At 42.5% G+C, this 23,099-nt stretch overlaps 2 protein-coding genes across 5 annotated transcripts; one reads left to right on the forward strand and one right to left on the reverse strand.

Annotated features, from left to right (window-relative positions):
• The first annotated feature begins 105 nt into the window (after positions 1–105).
• LOC109881753 (ankyrin repeat and LEM domain-containing protein 2-like) lies at positions 106–11,900 on the forward strand. Of its 3 annotated transcripts, none has more exons than XM_020473876.2 (13): positions 106–254; positions 1,889–2,427; positions 4,910–5,104; positions 5,317–5,510; positions 5,709–5,897; positions 7,579–7,701; positions 7,805–7,868; positions 7,958–8,139; positions 8,282–8,388; positions 8,562–8,752; positions 8,954–9,830; positions 9,944–10,075; positions 10,259–11,900. In XM_020473876.2, the coding sequence occupies exons 2-13, from the start codon at positions 1,905–1,907 to the stop codon at positions 10,503–10,505; spliced, it is 3,024 nt and encodes a 1,007-aa protein (XP_020329465.1). In that variant the 5' UTR covers positions 106–254; positions 1,889–1,904; the 3' UTR covers positions 10,506–11,900. The 3 variants fall into 3 exon arrangements, with proteins under 3 accessions (XP_020329465.1, XP_020329457.1, XP_031660946.1); XM_020473868.2 differs by lacking the exon at positions 106–254 and adding an exon at positions 1,025–1,179; XM_031805086.1 differs by lacking the exon at positions 106–254 and adding an exon at positions 1,435–1,558.
• A 221-nt stretch (positions 11,901–12,121) lies between these two features.
• On the reverse strand, positions 12,122–18,414 carry LOC109881769 (serine/threonine-protein phosphatase PGAM5, mitochondrial-like). Of its 2 annotated transcripts, none has more exons than XM_020473885.2 (6): positions 17,819–18,414; positions 17,443–17,618; positions 17,123–17,248; positions 13,301–13,389; positions 12,996–13,192; positions 12,122–12,758 (listed from the first exon to the last, which is right to left on the reverse strand). In XM_020473885.2, the coding sequence occupies exons 1-6, from the start codon at positions 18,049–18,051 to the stop codon at positions 12,608–12,610; spliced, it is 972 nt and encodes a 323-aa protein (XP_020329474.1). In that variant the 5' UTR covers positions 18,052–18,414; the 3' UTR covers positions 12,122–12,607. The 2 variants fall into 2 exon arrangements, with proteins under 2 accessions (XP_020329474.1, XP_020329481.1); XM_020473892.2 differs by having other exon boundaries at positions 12,996–13,129; positions 17,819–18,405.
• Between the last annotated feature and the right edge of the window lie 4,685 nt (positions 18,415–23,099).

The following is a 23,099-nucleotide window of genomic DNA, read 5'->3' on the forward strand; positions in this document are numbered from 1 at the left end:
TAAGGAATGTATTGAAGTAAAAGTAGTCAAAAAATATAAATAGTAAAGTAGAGATACCCCCAAGAAACTACTTAAGTAACGTTAGTACTTTAAAGTATTTACCTTACACCAGTGATTATGACTGTCTGACTGGCTAGCATGGCTCACTTCAGAGTACAGGCTCAATTTCGAGCAAGCATTGTGTTAGTCAAAACCTGGGTCCTTTATCATCACATTTTAAACCGTCGTGGTGAGGACAGGAGGAGATCAAGGAGGTGTGCATGCTAACGTTGATTATGTTGTCATTTCAAATACTGTGAAATAAGTGACGTTTCCAAGTCAAAATTGACCAGTCGTTGCGTTAACAAAATATCATTGTGTATTCCAACTTGTTTATTCAATCTACAGTTGTCACAGCTAACGAGCTTGCTAATTGTTGGTTGTACAGTAACTAGCGTATGTCTGCCTATACACGGGTAGCTAGCTACCTGGTCGCGTTTTTCTGAAGGATCGAATTGATTTTAATGTTGTGGGGGTATACTTTTCTTCGACTAGCCAAAAATTACCAATGTTATATGAGAATTGTGTTGCTGGCTAGCTAGTTTTTAAGCTAAACTTCCGGTTTAAGTAGCCAGCAATTAATTGTGTTTTGCACCGGCTGAAAGTTTATTCCATTAAATTTAGATCCGCACTGCCACCCGGGCTTGAGCCAGATGCCCGGCTCTGTGCGACGGCCAAGTCCGCTCAAAACAAAATAGACTTAACTAAGCACGTGTAGTAATGTGAATAGGAATGTTTTTTCACATGAACATTTGCTTTGGATTAAAACGCTTTATCTGCCTTCCCAATGAAAACTATTTGAAAATCCTAACATTTATTTTATGAAAAAGAGATCTATGTTCTATGTTTTTGAATGATGACCGAGCTGCCCATATTACTGTTCTATTTGAGAAGGGCTCTCCTCCCTCCCCGTTTTTGCCCGATGAAGTGACGGGCCATAGCCGGTGTACCCCGGGACACAATAATCGAACCCCCTCACTGGCATGATCCCTGCCTTGGAAGTGAGCATGCGTACAATGTCTTGTAAACAATGAGACGATTCCAGACCGTCTTGAGCTTTGTCTATTTCAACAGTTTATCTTTGCTGAATATTAAAATACATTTCAGATCATGAACGAAAATACATTAAGGTGATGTCTGGTAAGTAGAGATGTACATGTGTCGTCTGATGTAATCAAGTCTGAGTTAAAATATATTTGTATCGGTAAAATTACCATGAAGACATGATATCAAATTGTTAATGCACGAAAGTAGACAACAGGAATGTCACTTGGGCGTGACACCATGGGATTGAATCGATTAAGATTTGAAATCTTCCCACGCCTCCTCTGAAATCGGTGATGTTAAAAAATAACGAACGTAAAAGGCTTTAAAATGTGCTTTAGTCCTAGATTTTGATCAGAGCTTCCCCCCCCCTGTGCAAATATTTCGAATCGCTCGTTCCGTTCATTATGGCTTGCATGTTTGTGAAGCTGCTTAAAAACCAAGTGTCACGTAGGCGGGCTGCAGTGGGGTTAAGGTTTGTTTGAGGGTTTTTTCATATCCAAGAGAAATAATTTGTTCTAGGCTTTGAAACAGTTACAGCTATACCTCTTTGTCCTTTAATGGCAGAGCTGTACTTGAGGGCTGTCTAGTATGGATCAGGGTGAATGGGGTGGACTTGTTATCAATAAGCTCAAAAGGGTGTTTTGTGTTTTTAATTCTTCCTAAATATGTTAAATCTATTTCCTAACCATGCAAAGATTAAGAAGTAGCCATAGGCACATTAATCATTGTATTGTATTATACTGTCAGTGTCACTATCATTACACAGCAGTTTGACTATCAAATCCCTCCCTCCCCAATGCAGGTAGCCTAGCTGAAGCATGGAGGCGGTTCTGAGAGGGCTGAGAGGGCTGAGTGCAGATGAGCTGCGAGAGGAGTTCACCAGGGCCGACCTCAAGTGCGGCCCAATCACGGCCACCACTCGCGCCATCTTCGAGAGGAAGTTGGCCCGCGTCTTGACAGAAGCCGAGGGCAGCAGCAGCGCCACAGACACGGACAGTAGCAGTAATGCCACCACCACAGGCCCAGGCAGCAGTGCAAAGGCCGCCAGTGCCGCAGGGCAGGCCAAACCGGTGCCATCATGTGCCACAACATCAACACCCACTGGCACTGACTCTCTCAATGTTGTCAGTGATGAGGTGGATTTTGGTTACGGAATGGGGCTCAATCCCCCAGAGGAAGAGGAACTTGGCCTGACAGTAAAGTCAAAGACCCCTTGTAATATCGGTGTGGAAGACCCTGGTTCTCAGTCTAAAGCAGAGACTCCTTCAAAGACAGCACAAATGTCACCAACGTTCTTCTATGGAGTGTGTCCGTTGTGGGATGATGTCTTGGCTACAAATGGTAAGACACAAATTGTTGACTTATCTTTTACATTTTATATTTTAAAGCATAATTGAGAAATAATTAATTTCAATTAGAATATTTGACATTTTGGCCTCCTTTTAGACGCCATATTATTTCATCTGTATGTGCTACAAAGCAAACTGTCATACAGTACATTCTGAAAGTATTCAGACCCCTTGACTTTTCCCACATTTTGTTATGTTAGTCTTCTAAAATGGAATACATTGTTTCCCCCCCCCTCAATCTACTCACCTTTGGCAGTGATTACAGCTTCAAGTCTTCTTGAGTATGATGCTACAAGCTTGGCACACCTGTATTTGGGGAATTTCTCTCCTTCTTCTCTGCAGATTATCTCAAGCTCTGTCAGGTTGGATGGGGAGAGTCGCTGCACAGCTATTTTCAGGTCTCTCCAGAGATGTTAGATCGGGTTCAAGTATGCTCTGGTTGGGCCACTCAAGGACATTGAGACTTGTCCTGAAGCCACTCCTGCGTTGTCTTAGCTTTGTGCGTAGGTTCGTTGTCCTGTTGGAAGGTGAACCTTCTCCCCAGTCTGAGGTCCTGAGCGCTCTGGAGCAGGCTTTCATCAATGCTCTCTCTGTACTTTGCTCCGTTCATCTTTCCCTCGATCCTGACCAGTCTCCCAGTCCATACCACTGAAAAACATCCCCACAGCATGATGCTGCCACCACCGTGCTTCACCATAGGGATGGTGCCAGGTTTCCTCCAGACGTGATGCTTGGCATTCAGGCCAAAGAGTTTAATCTTGGTTTCATCAGATCAGAGAATCTTGTTTCTCATGGTCAGTCCTTTCAGGTGCCTTTTTGGCAAACTCCAAGTGGGCTGTCATATGCCTTTTTACTGAGGAGTAGCTACTCTACTCTACTGATTGGTGTAGTGCTGCAGAGATCGCGGTCTGCCTGGAAGGTTCTCCCATCTCCACAGAATAAGACTAACGTAATAAAATGTGGAAAAAGTCAAGGGGTCTGAATACTTTCACAATGCACTATATGAAGCTGTACCACTTGCTCTGCTATGAGTAGTACTTTGATTTCAATAAAAAAAATCTGCCATTAATTGATCAATATTGAAAAATTATAAACATGCATATTTAAAATATAACATTTGATTTGCTTAATTTTTGTATATATTGTTTAACATAATATACTCTACAGAAATTCTGGTCCTGGAGAGCAGAACACTTTTGTTTTTGTTTCTACCTGGTAGTTAATTGTGCTCACCTGGTGTCCCAGGTCTGAATTATTCCCTGATTAGGAGAGAATGAAACCCAGAAGTGTTTCAGCCCACCAGGATGGGAATTGGGCAGCCCTGCTACAGAATCCAATGGCGGCAAGCTTTACACCACTCCAGCCAACGCTTGGCATTGTGCATGGTGTTTTTAGGCTTGTATGTGGCACCTCGGTCATGGAAACCCATTTCAGGAAGCTCCCGGCGAACAGTTCTTGTGCTGATGTTGCTTCCAGAGGCAGTTTAGAACTCTGTAGTGAGTGTTGCCACCGAGGATAGACTATTTTTACACGTTTCAGCACTTGGTGGTCCCGTTCTGTGAGCTTGTGTTGCCTACCACTTTGCGGCTGAGTCGTTATTGCTCCTAGACGTTTCCACTTCATAATAACAGTACTTACAGTTGACCGGGGCAGCTCTAGCAGGGCAGACATTTGACGAAACTGACTAGTTGGAAAGGTGGTATCCTATGACAGTGCTACGTTGAAAGTCACTGAGCACTTCAGTAAGGCCAATGTTTGTCTATGGAGATTGCATGGTTGTGTGCTCTATTTTCTACACCTGTCAGCAACAGGTGTGGCTGAAATAGCCAAATCCACTCATTTGAAGGGGCGCCCACATACTTTTGTATATATAGGGTATATGTCATATATTTGTAAGCATAATTATTATGCTTTAAGATTCAAATGTATGTTAACAATCCTTCCTCCAAAGGACCTATGAATACAATTTTGTGGGGGGGAAAATATGTATATTTTTGTTCAAATTTTTGGGGAGGAATCACCCAAACCTGCAATTTACTTTGGCCTGTTAATCATTCAAAAGTTTATGTAATTATTTATTTTCACACAGAAATGCAAAAGTAGAGAACTGTTGGCAGGCTAGCTATGTTGATCCAAGAATGAAGTTGACCCCGCATGCTGTCACCACAGTCAATGTCCAATTCAAACATTTTATGTTGTCCATGACATCATGCTGTTCAGGAGTTATTTTTGTTTTGACTTGAAGTCAGTGGTTGAGACGCATAGAACATCTGTCAACGTATATGGCATTCTGGATCAGCATGGCGACTACAATTTTTAGCAGTAGTAAGACTTTGAGCTGCTTTGCTTGTGATGGCATAATATCTGACCATGATCTGTTCTATATCCAATTCTGGAATGTTTCTATTTGTAGGTAGACATCCAGAGCGATCTAAACATACAATTCAATGTTTATTTGTTTTTTTCTGGTTCAGAGAGGTCCCATGTGTATGGAGATAAGAAGGAGGCTCTTCAGGCTGTGAAGATGATGAAAGGAGCTCGCTTTAAAGCCTTCTCCAATCGAGAGGATGCTGAGAAATTTGCCAAAGGGATCAGTGACTACTACCCCTCTCCCAGTAAATTTGCCCCCTGTGTCTCCCCTGTCGTACCAGGCCTGGTCTTCTGCAAGGGTGAGTGTTGGGCTGAGGACAATTATTCTCTCCTCACAAAAAAGACATTAGCTCAGTACTTATTTGTACATTCCTAGACAGATACACAAAGTCAGTGCTTTTCAAGGGTATTTGGATAGTGTTTCATTTCTTGGACACACGTCCATGTTTGAAACAAGAGTAAGCTGTTTATCGCATTCCGCTTTCTCCATGTCTCGGGTCTATCGCACTAGACAACGTCCCTGTCGTGGAGGTAGACGCCATCAACAGGGAGAGGGCCAACAGCTTCAAAAGCCCTCGCTGCCAGGACCTGACAGCCAAACTGAGGAAAGCTGTGGAGAAGGGGGATGTGGTGGCCTTCAGTGAGCTGGTCTGGAGCAACCCACGCTATCTCATCGGCTCTGGAGACAACCCCACCGTAGTGCAGGCGAGTCAGGGTGGAACAATAATCTTTAGTGGATGTGCGCCACCTTTAATACAGCCTATACTACTGCACCAGATTAATATACTGTAATGATATATGTGATATATATATGAAATCAATTTATTTATTTTTTTTAGTTAGCAGAATAATTCATCCTAAAAGTTCTCCACACACTAAGTTCATTCCTCCGTCTGTTCCCAGGAGGGATGCAGGTACAACGTGATGCACGTGGCAGCCAAGGAGAACGAGCCAGGGATCGCCCAGCTCCTGCTGGAGACCCTGGAGAACCCGGACTTCATGAGGCTCATGTACCCTGATGACCTGGAGGCCATGATGCAGAAACGCATCCGCTACATCGTGGACCTTTACCTCAACACTCCAGACAAAGCTGTGAGTCTCCTTACGATACCGCTCTCTCCAGCGGTGTAGTGGTTGTCATGGAGAAGTGGGTATACTGAAATTGTGTCTATAAAAAAAAGACGTTATAAATGGCCCTGTGTGAAAATGTTATTGACTGTGACATATCCACTGAATCCCATATTGGTCTTTCACAGTCAGGCCAATCCAAGCTGTACTGTGCAAGTAGGGTAATAGTATGCCTACTATTGAAACAGATAAATGAGGCTGTCAACCGGGTCAGAAATTCACAGGTTTCTGATATTCCCCCTTTTTTCCCAGATTTCCGCTCTCAATGTCATACTTTTTTAAATAGTCCAGAACGATGCTTAAACCACATCAGGAGACTACTTTTGAGGTCTGCGAAAAATCTAAGAGAGATTTTTTTGTGTGTGTGTGTGTGTGTGTAGTAAGGCCTACCCTTTAATTCAGCTGTGTAGGCAACTGGCACTGTTTTCTTTGGTTAGCAGTGTTTCTGTTGCGGATATGCGATGGAGTTTGTGAAAACAAATGGCCACTGGATTGATTAAAATAATCATATCATTCTGCCAGGTAGGCATAGGTTACTTTGTAGCTAGTTAACATTTAATAGAGAAGGTTTTTGGGAAAGCCTTTCCATCTACCAGAAGATAGTTAGGTCTATCATTAGCATCAATATATTTGTCCTGTTCCTGATTTCTTTGAAACCTGGACGTTTTACTTCATATTATGGGGCATGTCTTCCCTTGCTTCAAAGTAGCCAAACCAAAATTCCACCATAGAAATAATTATTTTATAAAGACTTTCATATGTGCCCTTCTGTTCTATTGGTTTTCAAATTAACTTTCTTTCATTGTTTAGCAGCCAAAGGCATTATCCTAGTCAAATTAGCAACCTGTGAGACAGTAGTTTCATTTCTTTCATTGTCTAGCAGCCAAAGGCATTATCCTAGTCAAATTAGCAACCCGTGACACAGTAGTTTCATTTCTTTCATTGTCTAGCAGCCAAAGGCATTATCCTAGTCAAATTAGCAACCTGTGAGACAGGTTTCATTGTTTAGCAGCCAAAGGCATTATCCTAGTCAAATTAGCTACCCGAGAGACAGTAGTTTCATCTTTTAGATCTCCCCTCTTTCTAAATCTCTTAACCGATATATCCGTCTCTGTCCATGAAACCGCTAGAATGTGCGGTGTCGCGTTTTAGACCGGTGTTTTCTCGCAAATTGCAGGTTGGAACATTTGCTCGTAGGCCTACCGTCATGTGCACATTGCTACGCTTAAAATGTGAAGAAATAATAGTTTGCTAACATTTTTAAGCGAAACATTCTGATCTGTTCCATCAGCCTTATTAATTAGTACGGCGTATACACAGCGTTGGGAAAAATAAGTTAGTATATGCAAAGGCCACTTAAAGAAAGTGGGTATACCTGTGTATACCATCCACTACACCTTTGGCTCTCTCCATATGTATATCGCCTGCTGCCTTGTAGGTCTAACTGTAGGTTTAACACTGAATAAGCCGGCCATTTGTGCAGATAAAATAATTGTAAAAAATCGACAAATGATGTAAACTCTATGAAACTACTTTTTGAGTGCATGGCTATTGCCTGCTGTATGTTTAGGTTGAACTGTAACCGACTTGTGTGTTTTGGATTGAAGTGCCTCTGTATGTGTGTAACTTTGGTTGTCTGTCCCAGGGGTTTGAGACACCACTCCACTTTGCCTGTAAGTTCGGGTGTCCAGAAGTGGTGAATGTCCTGTGTTCACATCCTGATACAGATAAAAACTGCAAAAACAAGTATGACCAGAAGCCATCTGATGTGAGTTGTTCCAGAAATATAGATTTTTAACAACTAGCTACTGACTGCTGATTGGTCCACATGACTACTTAATTTTCATGAAATTCTTCTGTTTCCCTGACAGGTTATTTGTGAAAGAAAAAACAAAACCCAAGAGGTGAAACAGAAGATATGTGACTATTTGGAAGGTAAGTTCACTGCCTCCCAATCACACGACTTACGTTTTGTTTTCCTATACTTCACTATTTACCCAATAACACCTTCTCTTCTGTCACAGATCGCTGTTATATACGCCTACTGAGGGCCATAGACAACTCATCCCAGCCTGTCATTGATGCTCCCTGGTCACCTGAGCCATCAGAAACTCTTCCTCGTTCGCTGGCTCCCAGGCTCACACGAAGTCCCATGGATCCGGTGATGGCAGTCAGGGCATTCGCTGGCCCACTCAGCCCATCTAAGGTCATTATCGCATTATCTCCTTTCACCTCACACTCTTTTTCTCTTATTTTCACACGTAATTTCTTTCTTTTCTATTTTCATGTGGGAAGCTGTTGTCGAAACACAGGACGTATGTGACTTCTAATTGGTGTCTTCCTTGCAGGCAGATGAGTTCCGTCGGGTGTGGAAGACGCCCCCCCGAGACAGGGCAGGGTACTTCCAGCACATCCTGAAGTCTGACCCTGACCGTGGAGCAGAGAGAGTGGGCAGGTACGTCTGGAAGTCCAAAAGTTCAACAACGATGTTCTGCTGTGTCTCTGTTACTTTACCAGTGCAGTCACTTTGACATTTGAATGTCTTAGAAAAAGGAAGAATACATTTTTACACCCACTACAATGTACGCACGCTTCTCCAACAGTAGTGTGTTATGTTTTCCCTCACAGAGACCTTGCCAGAGAGTTGGGCCACCCCTGGGCTGAGTACTGGGACTTCCTGGATAGTTTCACAGACCTGTCGTCTGCAGACGGCCTCCGTAAGCTGGAGGAGTACCTCAACAAGAAGGACTTCAGTCAGCGTGCACACGAAGAGGCAGGGGAGAATGTCACCAGCAACCGCTTCAGAACCCCTTCCCCAGGTAATGTTACCCTCACCAGTTGCTCTTGATAAACTCTATAGTTGTGGCATTGAATTCCAATGATCAAGTTTGAGAATGGAGAGAGATGAGATGCTGCCATCAGTCTTGAATTGGTGTTCCTGTACTATTTTAGACTGGCCAGTAAATGTATTTCTTGTAGCTTAACATAAACATTTTGTCCCTCCTCTCTGCCATTCACAGCGAAGCCCAAGAAGTTCTGCAACTCCATCTCGGTGGGGGCCTTCCTGGACGAGGGTGATGACGTCAGCCTGGAGGAGATAAAGAACCGTCAGAATGCGGCGCTCACCAGCTTCTCCTCAGCGTGTTCTAAGGACAGTCTGGCGGGCGCTGTGGGTGGGCTGGCCCTCCATGAGTTCCACATCCTGCCCGTGTCCCACCACGGCGCCGATGACCTCATCGAGACAGCTGCCGAGCGAGACCTTCTGTGCTCCTCCGTGTCAGAGAGCCTCCTCTCGCCCGTCTGCAACAACGGCCTTTGTCCCTCCACGGGGGCAGAGAGGACTCACAACGGGGACAAGGGGTCCCCCCGCACCTCCTCGTCCCCCTCCCACCTGCTGTCGCCCATCTCCAACCTGATGGTGGAGTTTGAGAGGATGTCCCTGCAGGACGGGCTGGACAGCCTTACCAGGGAGCGGAGGAGTAGCGGGGGACACAGGGAGGGACTCTCCCGGGGCGAACTGGCAGCTGGGGTGGGCCTCCTCACGCTGGGGGGTAACAGCAACGAGGACTATTTGTTTGAGAGGGGCTGTAGCTTGGAGCCTGGGGACAGGGAGAGGCGTGTGAGGGAGGGAGAGGTGGAAGACCGGGCCAGTGGTGGAAGCGGCAGCTCTGAGGAGTACTTTACGGCTGAGGAGAGCTTGGAGGCTCTGGGCCAGAGGACTAGCGGGCCAGGGACGGTGTCGGGGCGCACGCTCTGCTCCAGATCTAAGTCGTGGGATCACGGGGGGAGGGATCTGAGCAGCTCCGGATCATCCAGCTCCTATACATCCCTGGACAACTCCCATGAGTTCCTAGCACGGACCCCACCTCGCTTCAGAAGGGGACTTTTCATTGAAGGGCAAGTGATGGGGATTACAGTGACGGTTCTGAGGTTTTTAGTTAAGGACATTAGCAAGCAACAGAAATGACATTTGTCAACACTTTCAACTTGTCTCTCGTTTTGTCTTTCAGGGATTCGCCAACTAAGTTGGACAGAGAGGTCCTGTCCGCAATAGAAGTCATAGACATTGACCCCTCAAAGTTCCCCAGCATTCAGAAATGGAAAAGTACAATGCAAACATACACCTCTTCAGACATGCAAAGGTTGGTTTGATGATTCTTCACAGCAACAAACAAAAAAAATGCCCCCATGAACAGTTGTCATTGCCTGCAAGTTGTCTTGTAAATATGGAAACACATTGACAAGTGCTTAAAATGTCAGTTGCTATCGTATGGAAGTAATAAACGCAGACTGTAATTATGTCTTTGTTTCTGTTTGTCTTTCAGCTGGCCCAGCCCTGTGGTGGTAAAAAACAGTGCCAGGGTACATCGGGCCTCTCCCCTCACACATGGCTCTCCTGTCAGCAGCCTTTTGTCCCCTGCCGGTGGCCGCTTCAGTCCAGCCCGGCACACAGGCTCTCCAGACTTCACCAGCACCAGCCGCTACAGCCCTGCACACGCCAGCTACACCCAGCGCATCCGTCTCAGGCACATCAACGACACCCCCCCCCTCCCTCCAGGCCAGAAACGATAGGCTACAACTCTGCCACCACGGTGGTTAAATATGCCAGAGCTGAAAATCACATACCTAACAAAATATGCACAAGTGTCTTGAAGATTTGTATTAGTGATGTATGGTAATACTATATATAGCATACATGAGATTCTCAGTATGTTGGGTTGTGACATCCTCACTTTTTAAAAAAGAAACAGGTTTCCTTCAGTTTGTACTACATACTGTATGAGTGTTGAATAGACATTAATTTTATTCATAGTGTGAAACACCTGTATCATAGCTCAGTCTACTTTGAATACAGCTGCACTCCCCAAAAGATTGAGTAGATGTTTGTTAAACCTCAGAATATAATCCTCGATAGGATTCACTAACTGAAAATGTGTTTTTAAAAAGTAAAAAAACAAACAATTGTAGAGTTATTTTTGGTATGTCAGTAAGTAGCACAAAACCAACTTTTTAGTGTGTGTATTAAACCAACTGCCAGTGATTTTTGTTTCTTCTCAGTTCGGGAATTGCCTTAATTGTCAGAAACGGTGGACCAGTCAGTCCCCAATCAGATTTAGGCACATCCTGTCCAGTTTGATAAAAATGTATGCATCCTGACACACAACAGCATAGCAACCGCCATCCTACTGGAGGTGGCACAACAAATGGCTGCAATGCAAACATGGCGAAAATGATCATACGAGTTTTTCCATGCTTTTATTTTGTTAATAAATTGAAATGTTTTCATTTTCCAGGTACCAATGTTTCTTTGCATCCTGGTCATTTCTGTGTTGTCTTGATATTTTACTTCTCTAACGACTGTCAGCCTTACACAAAACCTGAAAGCTTAACTTCTTGAAAGCTTGGCTTTTCTAAATGTGTCCGAACAAAATACCAAGTTGTACATAACAGATTACTGTAGAGTGCAACAAAGACATGTTTACTAATGTATAATCAATGGCTGACTGAATATGTATGTGCAAGAACCTGCAATAGCCAAACTCTAGGAAGATTGCTATCACCGTTAAAATAAGCGATGTACAAACTGCTGTAAAATGTATGGTTTTCCAGCAAAGCTAATCTAGAAGTCAACAGCTGTCAATTCAATAGAAATCACCCTTACTATATTGTCAGTCTGGGTAGGTATGAGAGACGTGAGCAATATTGAATGTGAATTTAAATCTTGATCAAAGGCACAAACTTTCATGGAGAGGATTGTATTATCTGTTGTACTTACAGGTGAAAGATTGTTTTATGAATGTGGTGTTGTGTAAATTGCACCTAAATACTTAAACATGCTTATTGTGCTTTGGCATTCTGTGCTTTATTTGAAAGGCATAAAGTTTACCTTTATTGCAAATTTTCCCCACTTCTGTATGTCCAGATCTTCTCATTTGCGTTCGACTAATAAATACAAGTTTCCTCACCTTTGAATTGTCATTTGAGCACTTTCTAACATTGTTACTGCCTGAAATGGTGGTGGCACTCTTGTCCTCTAACAAATGACATTGTGTTTTTTTCAAGCTTTGTAGTGCCAACACTAAGGTGCATTGGATTTGCTGTTAAGTCTTGAGACAATATCTCAGCTTGAGCTAACCCTATTTTAAGACTGTACGAGTACTTATTTGTCATTCTACTGAGGAACACAAAACATTTACATGTCTCCTTTATTGCATGTTTCTACTGAATACAACATCTAAACCTCAGAGGAAGCCTTGATACAAATACAAAAGTACTGAGCATAAACATTTACAGCATTACAGTAAATAAGCCATACAAATTTAGAATGGTTTTGGTTTTAAAATCCTTCAGTCCCTCAACCTTTATACCCTTTACATTCATAATGAGTGGGCACTGGCAGTCATCCCATCAGCTTTCGGAGTTCAGTGATTGGCTACAGCAACAGTTCATACTGTATACTCCCCTTTTGCACTGTAGTTTGCAAACGATGGCACAGGAGTTGATCACAAAACACCACATAAAAGTATATTGTTGCATGTCGAAGTTACAAAAATAACACCAAAAGTAACTTTCAAGACACTTATGGAGAAATCAAGAGCCATTCAGTTCACCCTGTGACCGAGATCTAAAGCTCTCCGGGAGAGAACGAGTGAATACTGTAGGTGGAACATTTCTCAGGTCCGTGTGAGTTTGTCTGGGGGCATGAACCCTGAGTCTCCCAGTGTCCTCAGTGCCACTCTGCCGCTGGGGCGCACAGTGAGCCAGGTGATGCTGCCGTTGTTCAGGCCCATCCTCAGCCAGCCCTCTGGGGGAAACTGCAGAGCCCTGAGACACATAGGGAGGGATAGAGCCTGTAAGATCCACCAAAACACCCAAATGAGAGCTGGTCTATTTTTCAAAACAAATATTCACATATATCATGTGATGTTGAAACGCACATCATCATAGTCATGAAATACAAAAAGACATCAGCAAGACAGTGAAATTGCTAGACAAAGTAATGTAGATTGGCATCTTGTTGAATGAGGCTTTGATCCAGCTTGCCTGGGGAGACCAACACACCTGCACACGAAATAGCGGATGACATTGGCATGACAGACGATGATCTCGTAGCTGTCCTCCTTCTGCTTGGGGTCAGCGCGGTGGATGTAGCGACGGAAGGCAGCCTCGATCCGGGCCCCGTCCTCGTGGTACTGCTGTAGAGCGGTAGAGGTCCACAGTGGTGGTGTCAGGCGAGGGTTTGAGATGACCTCTGACCTCTCATTGGAATACATTGCATTGAATTATGTATTGAATGATGCAGACAGCAGTAACTAATAAGTGAAACTAAACAGGAAGTAAGTAGGACAGAGAATTGGGCGTCTCACCACAGCGTCAGGCTTCCAGTGATTAACAGGAGGCACAGGTTCGATGGGTGCTCCTTCTCTCAGCAAATCACAGCTCACCAGCTCTACCCCTAAATCAAAAACAGATCAGAAGATGAGTTAGTTAGTGTAGTGAAATGCTTATCTATGATGCTTAATGACAATTTTTACATCTGAAAATCTTAGATCAAAGCTTCTGAAGCTGTTATCAGAGGTATAACCTTGGTATCAGGTGACGAACAGTGTCTTCAGGAAGTATTCACACACCGTGACTTTTTCCACATTTTGATGTGTTACAAAGTGGGATTCAAATGGTTTTAAGTCAATTTGTCAACGATCTACACAAAATACTCTAAATGTCAGTGGTAGAAAAATGATAACATTTGAAGAAAAAAAAAGTTGAAAAATAAAACACTAATATACAGTATCATGATTAGATAAGGTTTCAACCCCCTGAGTCAATACATGTAAGAATCACCTTTGGATGCGATTACAGCTGTGTCTTTCGGCCCCCTTGAACTTTGCGACCTTTTGCCACATTTCAGGCTTCAAACATAAAGATATAAAAATGTATTTATTTGTGAAGAATCAACAACAAGTGGGACACAATCATGAAGTGGAACGACATTTATTGGATATTTCAAACATTTTTAACAAATCAAAAACTGAAAAATTGGACGTGCAAAATTATTCAGCCCCCTTAAGTTAATACTTTGTAGCGCCACCTTTTGCTGCGATTACAGCTGTAAGTCGCTTGGGGTATGTCTCTATCAGTTTTGCACATCGAGAGACTGACTGATTTTTTCCCATTCCTCCTTGCAAAACAGCTCGAGCTCAGTGATGTTGGATGGAGAGCATTTGTGAACAGCAGTTTTCAGTTCTTTCCACAGATTCTCGATTGGATTCAGGTCTGGACTTTGACTTGGCCATTCTAACACCTGGATATGTTTATTTTTGAACCATTCCATTGTAGATTTTGCTTTATGTTTTGGATCATTGTCTTGTTGGAAGACAAATCTCCGTCCCAGTCTCAGGTCTTTTGCAGACTCCATCAGGTTTTCTTCCAGAATGGTCCTGTATTTGGCTCCATCCATCTTCCCATCAATTTGAACCATCTTCCCTGTCCCTGCTGAAGAAAAGCAGGCCCAAACCATGATGCTGCCACCACCATGTTTGACAGTGGGGATGGTAGGTTCAGGGTGATGAGCTGTGTTGCTTTTACGCCAAACATGACGTTTTGCATTGTTGCCAAAGAGTTACATTTTGCTTTCATTTGACCAGAGCACCTTCTTCCACATATTTGGTGTGTCTCCCAGGTGGCTTGTGGCAAACTTTAAACAACACTTTTTATGGATATCTTTAAGAAATGGCTTTCTTCTTGCCACTCTTCCATAAAGGCCAGATTTGTGCAATATACGACTGATTGTTGTCCTATGGACAGGGTCTCCCACCTCAGCTGTAGATCTCTGCAGTTCATCCAGAGTGATCATGGGCCTCTTGGCTGCATCTCTGATCAGTCTTCTCCTTGTATGAGCTGAAAGTTTAGAGGGATGGCCAGGTCTTGGTAGATTTGCAGTGGTCTGATACTCCTTCCATTTCAATATTATCGCTTGCACAGTGCTCCTTGGGATGTTTAAAGCTTGGGAAATCTTTTTGTATCCAAATCCGGCTTTAAACTTCTTCACAACAGTATCTCGGACCTGCCTGGTGTGTTCCTTGTTCTTCATGATGCTCTCTGCGCTTTTCACGGACCTCTGAGACTATCACAGTGCAGGTGCATTTATACGGAGACTTAAATACAATCCACCTGTGTGATATCATCATCATTAGTCATTTAGGTCAACATTGGATCATTCAGAGATCCTCACCGAACTTCTGGAGAGAGTTTGCTGCACTGAAAGTAAAGGGGCTGAATAATTTTGCACGCCCAATTCTTCAGTTTTGATTTGTTAAAAAAGTTTGAAATATCCAATAAATGTCGTTCCACTTCATGATTGTGTCCCACTTGTTGTTGATTCTTCACAAAAAAATACAGTTTTATATCTTTATGTTTGAAGCCTGAAATGTGGCAAAAGGTCGCAAAGTTCAAGGGGGCCGAATACTTTCGCAAGGCACTGTAGGTCTCTCTCCACACTTGGATTGTGAAACATTTGCCGATTATTATTTTCTAAATTATTCAAACGCTGTCAGATTGGTTGTGGATCATTGCTAGACAACCATTTTCAGGTCTTGACATATATTTTCAAGCAGATTTAAGTCAAAAATGTAACTCAGCCTTATTCACCGTCTTCTTGGTAAGCAACTCCAATGTAGATTTGGCCTTGGGTTCTAGGTTATTGTTCTGCTGAAAGGTTAATTAATCCCCCAGTGTTTGCTGGAAAGCAGACTGAGCCAGGTTTTCCTTTAGGATTTTGCCTATGTTTAACTCCATTCCGTTTCTTTTTCATCCTGAAAAACTTCCCAGTCCTTAATGATTACAATCATACCCATAACATGATGCCGCCACCCCTATGCTTGAGAATATGGAGAGTGGTACTCTGCAATATGTTGTATTGGATGTGCCCCAAACATAACACTAAGTTAATTGCGTTGCCACATTTTTTTGCAGTATTACTTTAGTGCCTTGTTTGCAAACAGGATGCATGTTTAGGAATAGTTTTATTACTTTAGTACCTTGTTGCAAACAGGATGCATGTTTAGGAATAGTTTTATTCTGCACAGGGTTCATTCTTTTTACTCTGTCAATTAGGTTAGTATACAATGTCATCCTCAGCTTTCTCCTATCACAGCCATTAAACTCTAACTCTCTTAGTCACCATTGGGATCATGGTGAAATCCCTGAGCGGTTTCCTTCCTGTCAGGCAACTGAGTGAAGAAGGATTCCTGTATCTTTCTTGTGACTGGGTGTATTGATACACCATCCAAAGTGTAATTAAATACCTTCAACATGTTCAAATGGATATTCAATGTCTGCCAGGTGCGCTTCTTTGCGAGGCATTGGAAACCTCCCTGGTCTTTGTGGTTGAATCTGTGTTTGAAATTCACTGCTTTGGTATTTTATTAGGATCCCCATTAGCTGTTGCGAAAGCCACAGCTACTCTTCCCGGGGTCCGCACCAAACACGACATAATACAGAACATTAATAGACAAGAACAGCTCAAGGACAGAACTACATACATTTAAAAGCTTGATTGAGGGACATTACAGATAACTGTATGTGTGGGGTACAGAGATGAGACAGTCATCCAAAAATAATGTTAGACACTATTATTGCACAGAGTCCATGCAATTTATTATGTGACTTGTTAAGCACATTTTTTACTTGTGAACGTATTCAGCCTTGCCATAACAAAGGGGTTGAATACTTACTGACTCAAGGCATTTCAGCTCTTTATTCATTTGTAAAAATGTCCAAAAACATAATTCCACTTTGGCATTATGGGGTATTTATTGTGTGTAAGTAAGTGACACAAAATCTCAATTGAATCCATTTTCATTTCAGCCTGTAACAACAAATGTGGAAAAGGTCAAGGGGTGTGAATACTTTCTGAAGGAACTGTAAATATCTGCACCATGAATAGCATCAGAGTGCAGGCTTGAGCTCCAGCTCTACACAAAAACACACCTGATTTAACCAAATGGTCTATCGATACAACCAATCCATGTTCTGAAGTCAAAACGTGATTCTAAAGTTGAATCAGGAGAGTTAGATTAAGGCTGTACAGCACTGGTTAGTCTTGTGGAACCAGACAAACGTGTCTCTGAATATTGTATAGACTCTGGCATATACCTCAGCTGTAAAGTCTACCTGTCTAGGGTTCTGACCTGGGAGGTACTTGCTGATGATGTTGGCCGTCTCGGTGGCCCTGGCCATAGTGGAGTAGACCATGATGTCATACTTCAGCCCCAGGGCAGCCAACCGCTGGCCAGTAAACTCAGCCTGCTCCCGACCTGCAGAACACCAACACATAGTCCCATAAATGAGCAGGTTGTACTTGTATACCACTTTCACCACCTCTAATGAGTGCTGCTGAATATGCTCTTGTTATCCACTAAAACACAACTGTTGAGCTGTAGAGTGGAGAACTAGGTCTATGTGTCACGCTTTCAGCAACATGAATACATAGCAGAACAGGGTACAGAACCTAAAGGGGTGAGGATTCTCTCATGGTCTCCATTCCCACTCAGGTTGTACTGGGAGTGCCTGATGAAAAGGATGTTGCGTGTGGCTTTGGGTTTGCCATTCTCCTGCTCTGAGCTTGGGTCTTCACTGCTGTTCTCCTTCTTCTTCCCATTTGTAAACAGTGGGGACGGGTCCCGCCTAGTACAGTACAGAGGGAACAAATCAGTTGCGTGTGTTGTGCCCAGAGAAGTCATCTGTCAGTCTGTCAACATGTTGCTAGCTGCAAATATGAATCAATCACACTCAGCGTAGACTAAACTACTTGACCCACATCCCATCAGACCCCTCTTATGTTTTACAGTAGTCTGCATCGGATTTAGCTAATAAAGCAGGCATACTTATCCCAGTTGAAGTCCCAGGCATGTCCAGTAGATGCAACCGTGTGGTTCCCCGTTGACCATGTCGCTGGCTGTGCAGCTTGGAGAATATTGAACCGACTCCACTGACCTGATCGCTCTCCTTGCGTATCACCGAAATAGCCACGGGATTCGGCTGCGGCAGCCGCCACAACCAGCACCGCTGATCCGCCAGCGAATCCACACACGAGTTTGATTGTCCTCCGATATGACATGTTGTAAAAACCTAGCGATGATATGCAATTTGTGTTCGCTAGGTAGCGGGCTAAATTGCTAATGACGCACAATGTGTAGAGCGATTTAGGAATGTAGCATCCAGCGGTCTCGAAGAGCGGCTAATCCAGACCTAGCTAGGTCCGCCTCTCTGGTCAGTGGATTTACACACTTTCTAGGTACAGGGACACAGCAAATACCCTCCAACGACACTTTAATCGCCAGCTAAAAATAACTCCAGTCCAGATTATGAAGCTATTTCGAATCACTTATCTAGCAGGCTTGAAGATAAACCAAAAGGAAAACACACAGGGCTTGGACCTACGGTGTCTCGCTAGAGCCAAAAAAAACAGCTAGCGAAGATATTACGATACGCGAATGTCGCGGAACAAAACGAACAAATCCAATAATGCATCACTAGAGGGCGCTCACAGTTTTAAAAAGGATGAAAACTTCAGAAGACTGGGGAAATCGGACAAAGATGGTGGAGATTATTATTGTAATGGTAATGCATTTCACTAATTGATATTTTGACCAATCAGATCAGGTCTGACACAGTAAAGACCAATTAGTGGGTGTGCAGGTGTGTAGTGTATAAATGTATGTGCATATTATGTGTGAGTGAGAAAATGATAGACAAATGATGAGTGACTCAAAACAAATGATGAGTGAATTTTTTTCAATGTGCAAACGTAACAAAATAAAATATAGGCTATAAATCCATTTATTCAAGCATTTTTTTATTAAATGTAAATAATGCCTAAAAATATAGTTTGAGATAAACGTGTGGTCCCTGTCTGTAACCTAAGCATCACAACCTCTGTTTATGGCGGCGTTTACACAGGCAGCCCAATTCTGATCTTTTTCCCCACTATATTCAGGGTTCTTCAACGTTTTATTGCCAAGCGAACCCCCCCAGGGAACCCCTCTCAGGCAAAACAGAACCCAACGGGACGTTAGGTAAAATATTTTTTTCACATGTCTTGTCTTATTAGGTGAATGATAATGCCAAGGAAAAGTAATCAACATTTTAAAATGAATAGATTTGGGAGAGGTTTTCATTATTTTGACCTCCCCACATTATAATTGGAAGAGGAAGTGTAAACTATAACATAGCCTATTAGCTAGAAAGGTAACTCTAAACACATTTTCGCTAAGAGCAGCTGTTTAGCTGGTTAGCCATGTGTTGTCATAAAATAATGTCCTGGTTGAGAAAGCTTACCAGAAGCCAGCAGCATTTGCCACACTGGTAGCCTATTCACTGGTGCTTTTTCCAAGCCTATGTCAGACACTCCGGTGAGTGTAATTGGCTTTAATGAGTTTAATTTGCTTAATATTAGAGTTGAGAAATACACTTGACATCGTTCGAAAGAAAATATTATTATAGATATGTAATTCAAAATGTGTTTATTCTGTTGTTGCTAGCGACATGCATAATTAAAAAATAACATTTTGTGCACCCCCTGCAGTACCTCGGTGGACCGCCGGTTTGAATACCCCTGCACTTTTGACCAGTCACATCAGATCTTTTCACAAAATATCAGGCGAATTGGACTGCCTATTTTAACGCAGGCTATAGGCTCCACCTTTCATGTGGTTCTCTGTCCTCACTCGCAGGCTAGATCGCTAGTGGGATTTCCAATTACCGTTCTCCTGGCAGCAGGATATTATGCTGGTACATCGCGATTCGGATTTGTTTTCTTCAAAATAAGAGTTCCCCTACAAAGACATGCTAAACTTTTGAAATATCGATTTTGTTTTTGCATATCAGTACACTACAACTGTTTTTCACAGCATTGCAACCACCTTTATAAAAATGCATGGATCATTTTACGTACTTTTATTTTTAATATTGTATTGTTTATACCAGCATTTCTTTAGAAAGTTTACACCAATACTGGTATATTGAAAGCTATTGGGCTTGTTCAACATTGCAGCTGACAGTGCAGGCAACTGCCGACTGACTGATCTACAAATCACCTTCCATCATAAACAACGCCTCATTGTTATTTGTAGATCAGTCAGTCAGTCACAATTTACCCATGATAAATGGCGATTTTGATCCTCTCGAACACGGACAATGTGTAGGCTAAGTGAAAATAAATACACCTTTAATAAAATATAAGTGATTGGAATTACTCAATAGAGTCTATAAAACTTAAATTGGTCTATTATGCTGGGCAACAGGTTTAATAAAGAATGCTGGAGACTCCTTACTCCACCCATCCCATTCACTGCACTGCAATACACTGCATAATAATTACATATTGGCTTATAGAGAAAAAAAATGACCATGTGCCTATGTAAACGTGGATTGGGAGTACTCAGTAGGGTCTGTAGAATCTATATACACTCAGTGGCCAGTTTATTGTACAAACCCATCTAGTACCAGGTCGGACCCCCCTTTGCCTCCAGAACAGCCTGAATGCTTCAGGGCATGGAAACATTGCTCAATTGGTATCAAGGGACCTAATGTGTGCCAAGAAAACACCATTACACCACCAGCCTGTACCATTGACACCAGGCAGGATGGGGCCATGGACTTATACTGCTTATGCCTTATCCTGACTCTGCCATCAGCATGGCGCAACAGGAACCGAGATTCGTCGCACCAGGCAATGTTTTTCCACTCCTCAATTGTCCAGTGTTGGTGATCGTGTGCCCACTGGAGCCGCTTCGTCTTGTTTTTAGCTGATAGGAGTGGAACCCAGTGTAGTCGTCTGCTGCAATAGCCCATCTGTGACAATCTGCAATGTTATTTACCTGTTTGGGGCTCGCCTATTAAATTGCACGATTCTTGCCATTCTCCTTCGAATTCTCATCAACGAGCTGTTTTCGCCCACAGGACTGCTGCTGCCTGGATGTTTTTTGTTTGTCGCACCACTGTTGGCAAACTCTAGACACTGTCGTGCGTGAAAAGCCAAGGATGCCGTCCGTTTCTAAGATACTGGAACTGGCATGCCTCGCACCGATGATCATACCACGCTCAAAGTTGCTTAGGTCACTCGCTTTGCCTATTCTAACATTCAATCGAACAGTAACTGAATGCCTCGATGCCTGTCTGCTTGCTTTATATAGCAAGCCATGGCCAAGTGACTCACTGTCTGTAGGAGTGAACCATTTTCGTGAGCGGGTGGTGTGCCTAATAAACAAACTGGCTACTTAGTGTATGGTGTTATTTCATGTGGGACTGAGTTCTAAATACCCAGCAGCACTATACATACTCGAACACATGAGGCAAACCTTTTAGTCCAAATGAAAATGTAATGCTTTCAGAACGAAAATTAAGAAAATTATTTAGAGGTAATATCTAACAGGTTAGCAGTATACAGTGAAGGCATTTTACATTTGAGTCATTTAGCAGATGCTCTTATCCAGAGCAATCGGGGTTAAGTGCCTTGCTCAAGGGCACATTGGCAGATTTCTCACCTAGTCGGTGCAGGGATTCAAACCAGAAACCTTTCAGTTACTGCCCCAATGCTCTTAACCGCTAGGCTACCTGCTGTCCAAGTACAGTAGGCATAGGCCTATTAACTCGTTTTCAAAAAACAATAACAGAGACAAGATTATTTACAAGTTATATTGTGATTATTATCTCTCAATGTCAGCAAAGACATTTTCTGTACAGTTTCAAATGCATTACAAGAAACACTCTTCTTTATTCTTCAAGCTTAAAAGCTTAACTTCTTTCAAGTAAGTAATATCCCCTCTGATAACTAATGTAAAACATAGTTTCGCTTGCCATTGTAACAAAGCGTATTCACATTGCGCTCTAATAAAACTGCGTTAGAGAACACAAACACCACTACTATTACCGTCTGACTGTTTTCTAAAATGGGGGCACCGATAAGAAAATTCATTGTTTAGTGTTACATCCACCACAACCCCACGCATTGCTAGATACTGTCATGCCAGATATTTTCTGAATTGGAAGTAGTGTATCCTCAAATTCTTTTTCATACTGGCTTAAGGAATCAATCATTTTAAGATTTAAATTAAAGCAATTACTACTACTAACTTTATGTCGCATATCTAAGCCTATTACTGTCCAACGTGACTTTAAGTTCACAGGCACTATCACATGCTTATGCTGCATTCAAAACAACTGGGAACTTGGAACTGGGAACTTGGAAATCTCAGACTTCCGACTTCAGCGGATTCAAAACTACTGGGAACTCGGAAAACACAAACTCTGACTGGGAAAAATCTATTTGAACAGTCATCCAAGATCACTGTCGTCATGATTTGACCTCGTATTTTTCCTAATTCCCAGTTGTTTTGAACGTGGCATTAAAATCCCACCAGATGTGGGCCGTTCTAGGCTCATTTGGCATAACCTCTTTGTTGACAATAAACAGACTGTATTCGCTGACTCTGAAAATACGCAGGGCATATTAACACAATTTGTTGCTTCAGATGTAACTTCACCAGATCATTGTACCCGTCAATTATTCTATCATTAAATCACTTGTTGTCACTGCTTAATATGTTATAGACTTTTGATCTCACGCAAGAAACATAAAGTACAATAATATCTGGAGTGCTGGTCCAAATTGTTTGTGTACTGAGTAGGCTACTGTTACACATGTGCTTTTCTTGAAAAGAATGTCAAGTGCCCCTTTTATGTCTGGAAGTGGAAAGCTAAACATTGAAGTGAAGTTTGGGTCATTGTGGATTATGTTTCACAGCTATCTTCATGCTTAGCAATAGCCAAAGATTTTATCACTAACATATCTAAGCAAGAAAGAAGTGGGTCGACGAAATCTAGAGGATCATTTTGTTTATTTGGATACGAAGGCAAAAATAATTTGTGTATCTCAGCTAAAACAGGATTCAACTCTTCAGGCAGGAACGTGCTACCTGGATACAGCACTGCTGTCTGTAATAAATTAGCAAAGTTATTTATTTTGCGAGTACACTTTGTGATGAGTGTGGGTCTATATTTCCAAAATATTTTTTTTACAACGTGAAGATGCAGCAAAGATTGTTCGGATTTCGATTAGAGTTCTGATTTCGATTAGATCATTTACATATGGTTGAGATCATGTTA

This window comes from Oncorhynchus kisutch, linkage group LG3, assembly GCF_002021735.2.
Source record: "Oncorhynchus kisutch isolate 150728-3 linkage group LG3, Okis_V2, whole genome shotgun sequence".
NCBI lineage: Eukaryota > Metazoa > Chordata > Actinopteri > Salmoniformes > Salmonidae > Oncorhynchus > Oncorhynchus kisutch.

Bases quoted from the DNA above. Each gene is read 5' to 3' on its own strand.
- LOC109881753 (XM_020473876.2), top strand. From the start codon at position 1,905: ATGGAGGCGGTTCTGAGAGGGCTGAGAGGGCTGAGTGCAGATGAGCTG. The intron at 7,869-7,957 runs GTAAGTTCACTG...CTTCTGTCACAG, and splicing joins GATATGTGACTATTTGGAAG to ATCGCTGTTATATACGCCTA. The intron at 8,389-8,561 runs GTACGTCTGGAA...TTTCCCTCACAG, and splicing joins GGAGCAGAGAGAGTGGGCAG to AGACCTTGCCAGAGAGTTGG.
- LOC109881769 (XM_020473885.2), bottom strand. From the start codon at position 18,051: ATGTCATATCGGAGGACAATCAAACTCGTGTGTGGATTCGCTGGCGGA. The intron at 17,619-17,818 runs GTATGCCTGCTT...GTACTGTACTAG, and splicing joins TGGGACTTCAACTGGGATAA to GCGGGACCCGTCCCCACTGT. The intron at 12,759-12,995 runs GTGTGTTGGTCT...TATGTGTCTCAG, and splicing joins ATCCGCTATTTCGTGTGCAG to GGCTCTGCAGTTTCCCCCAG.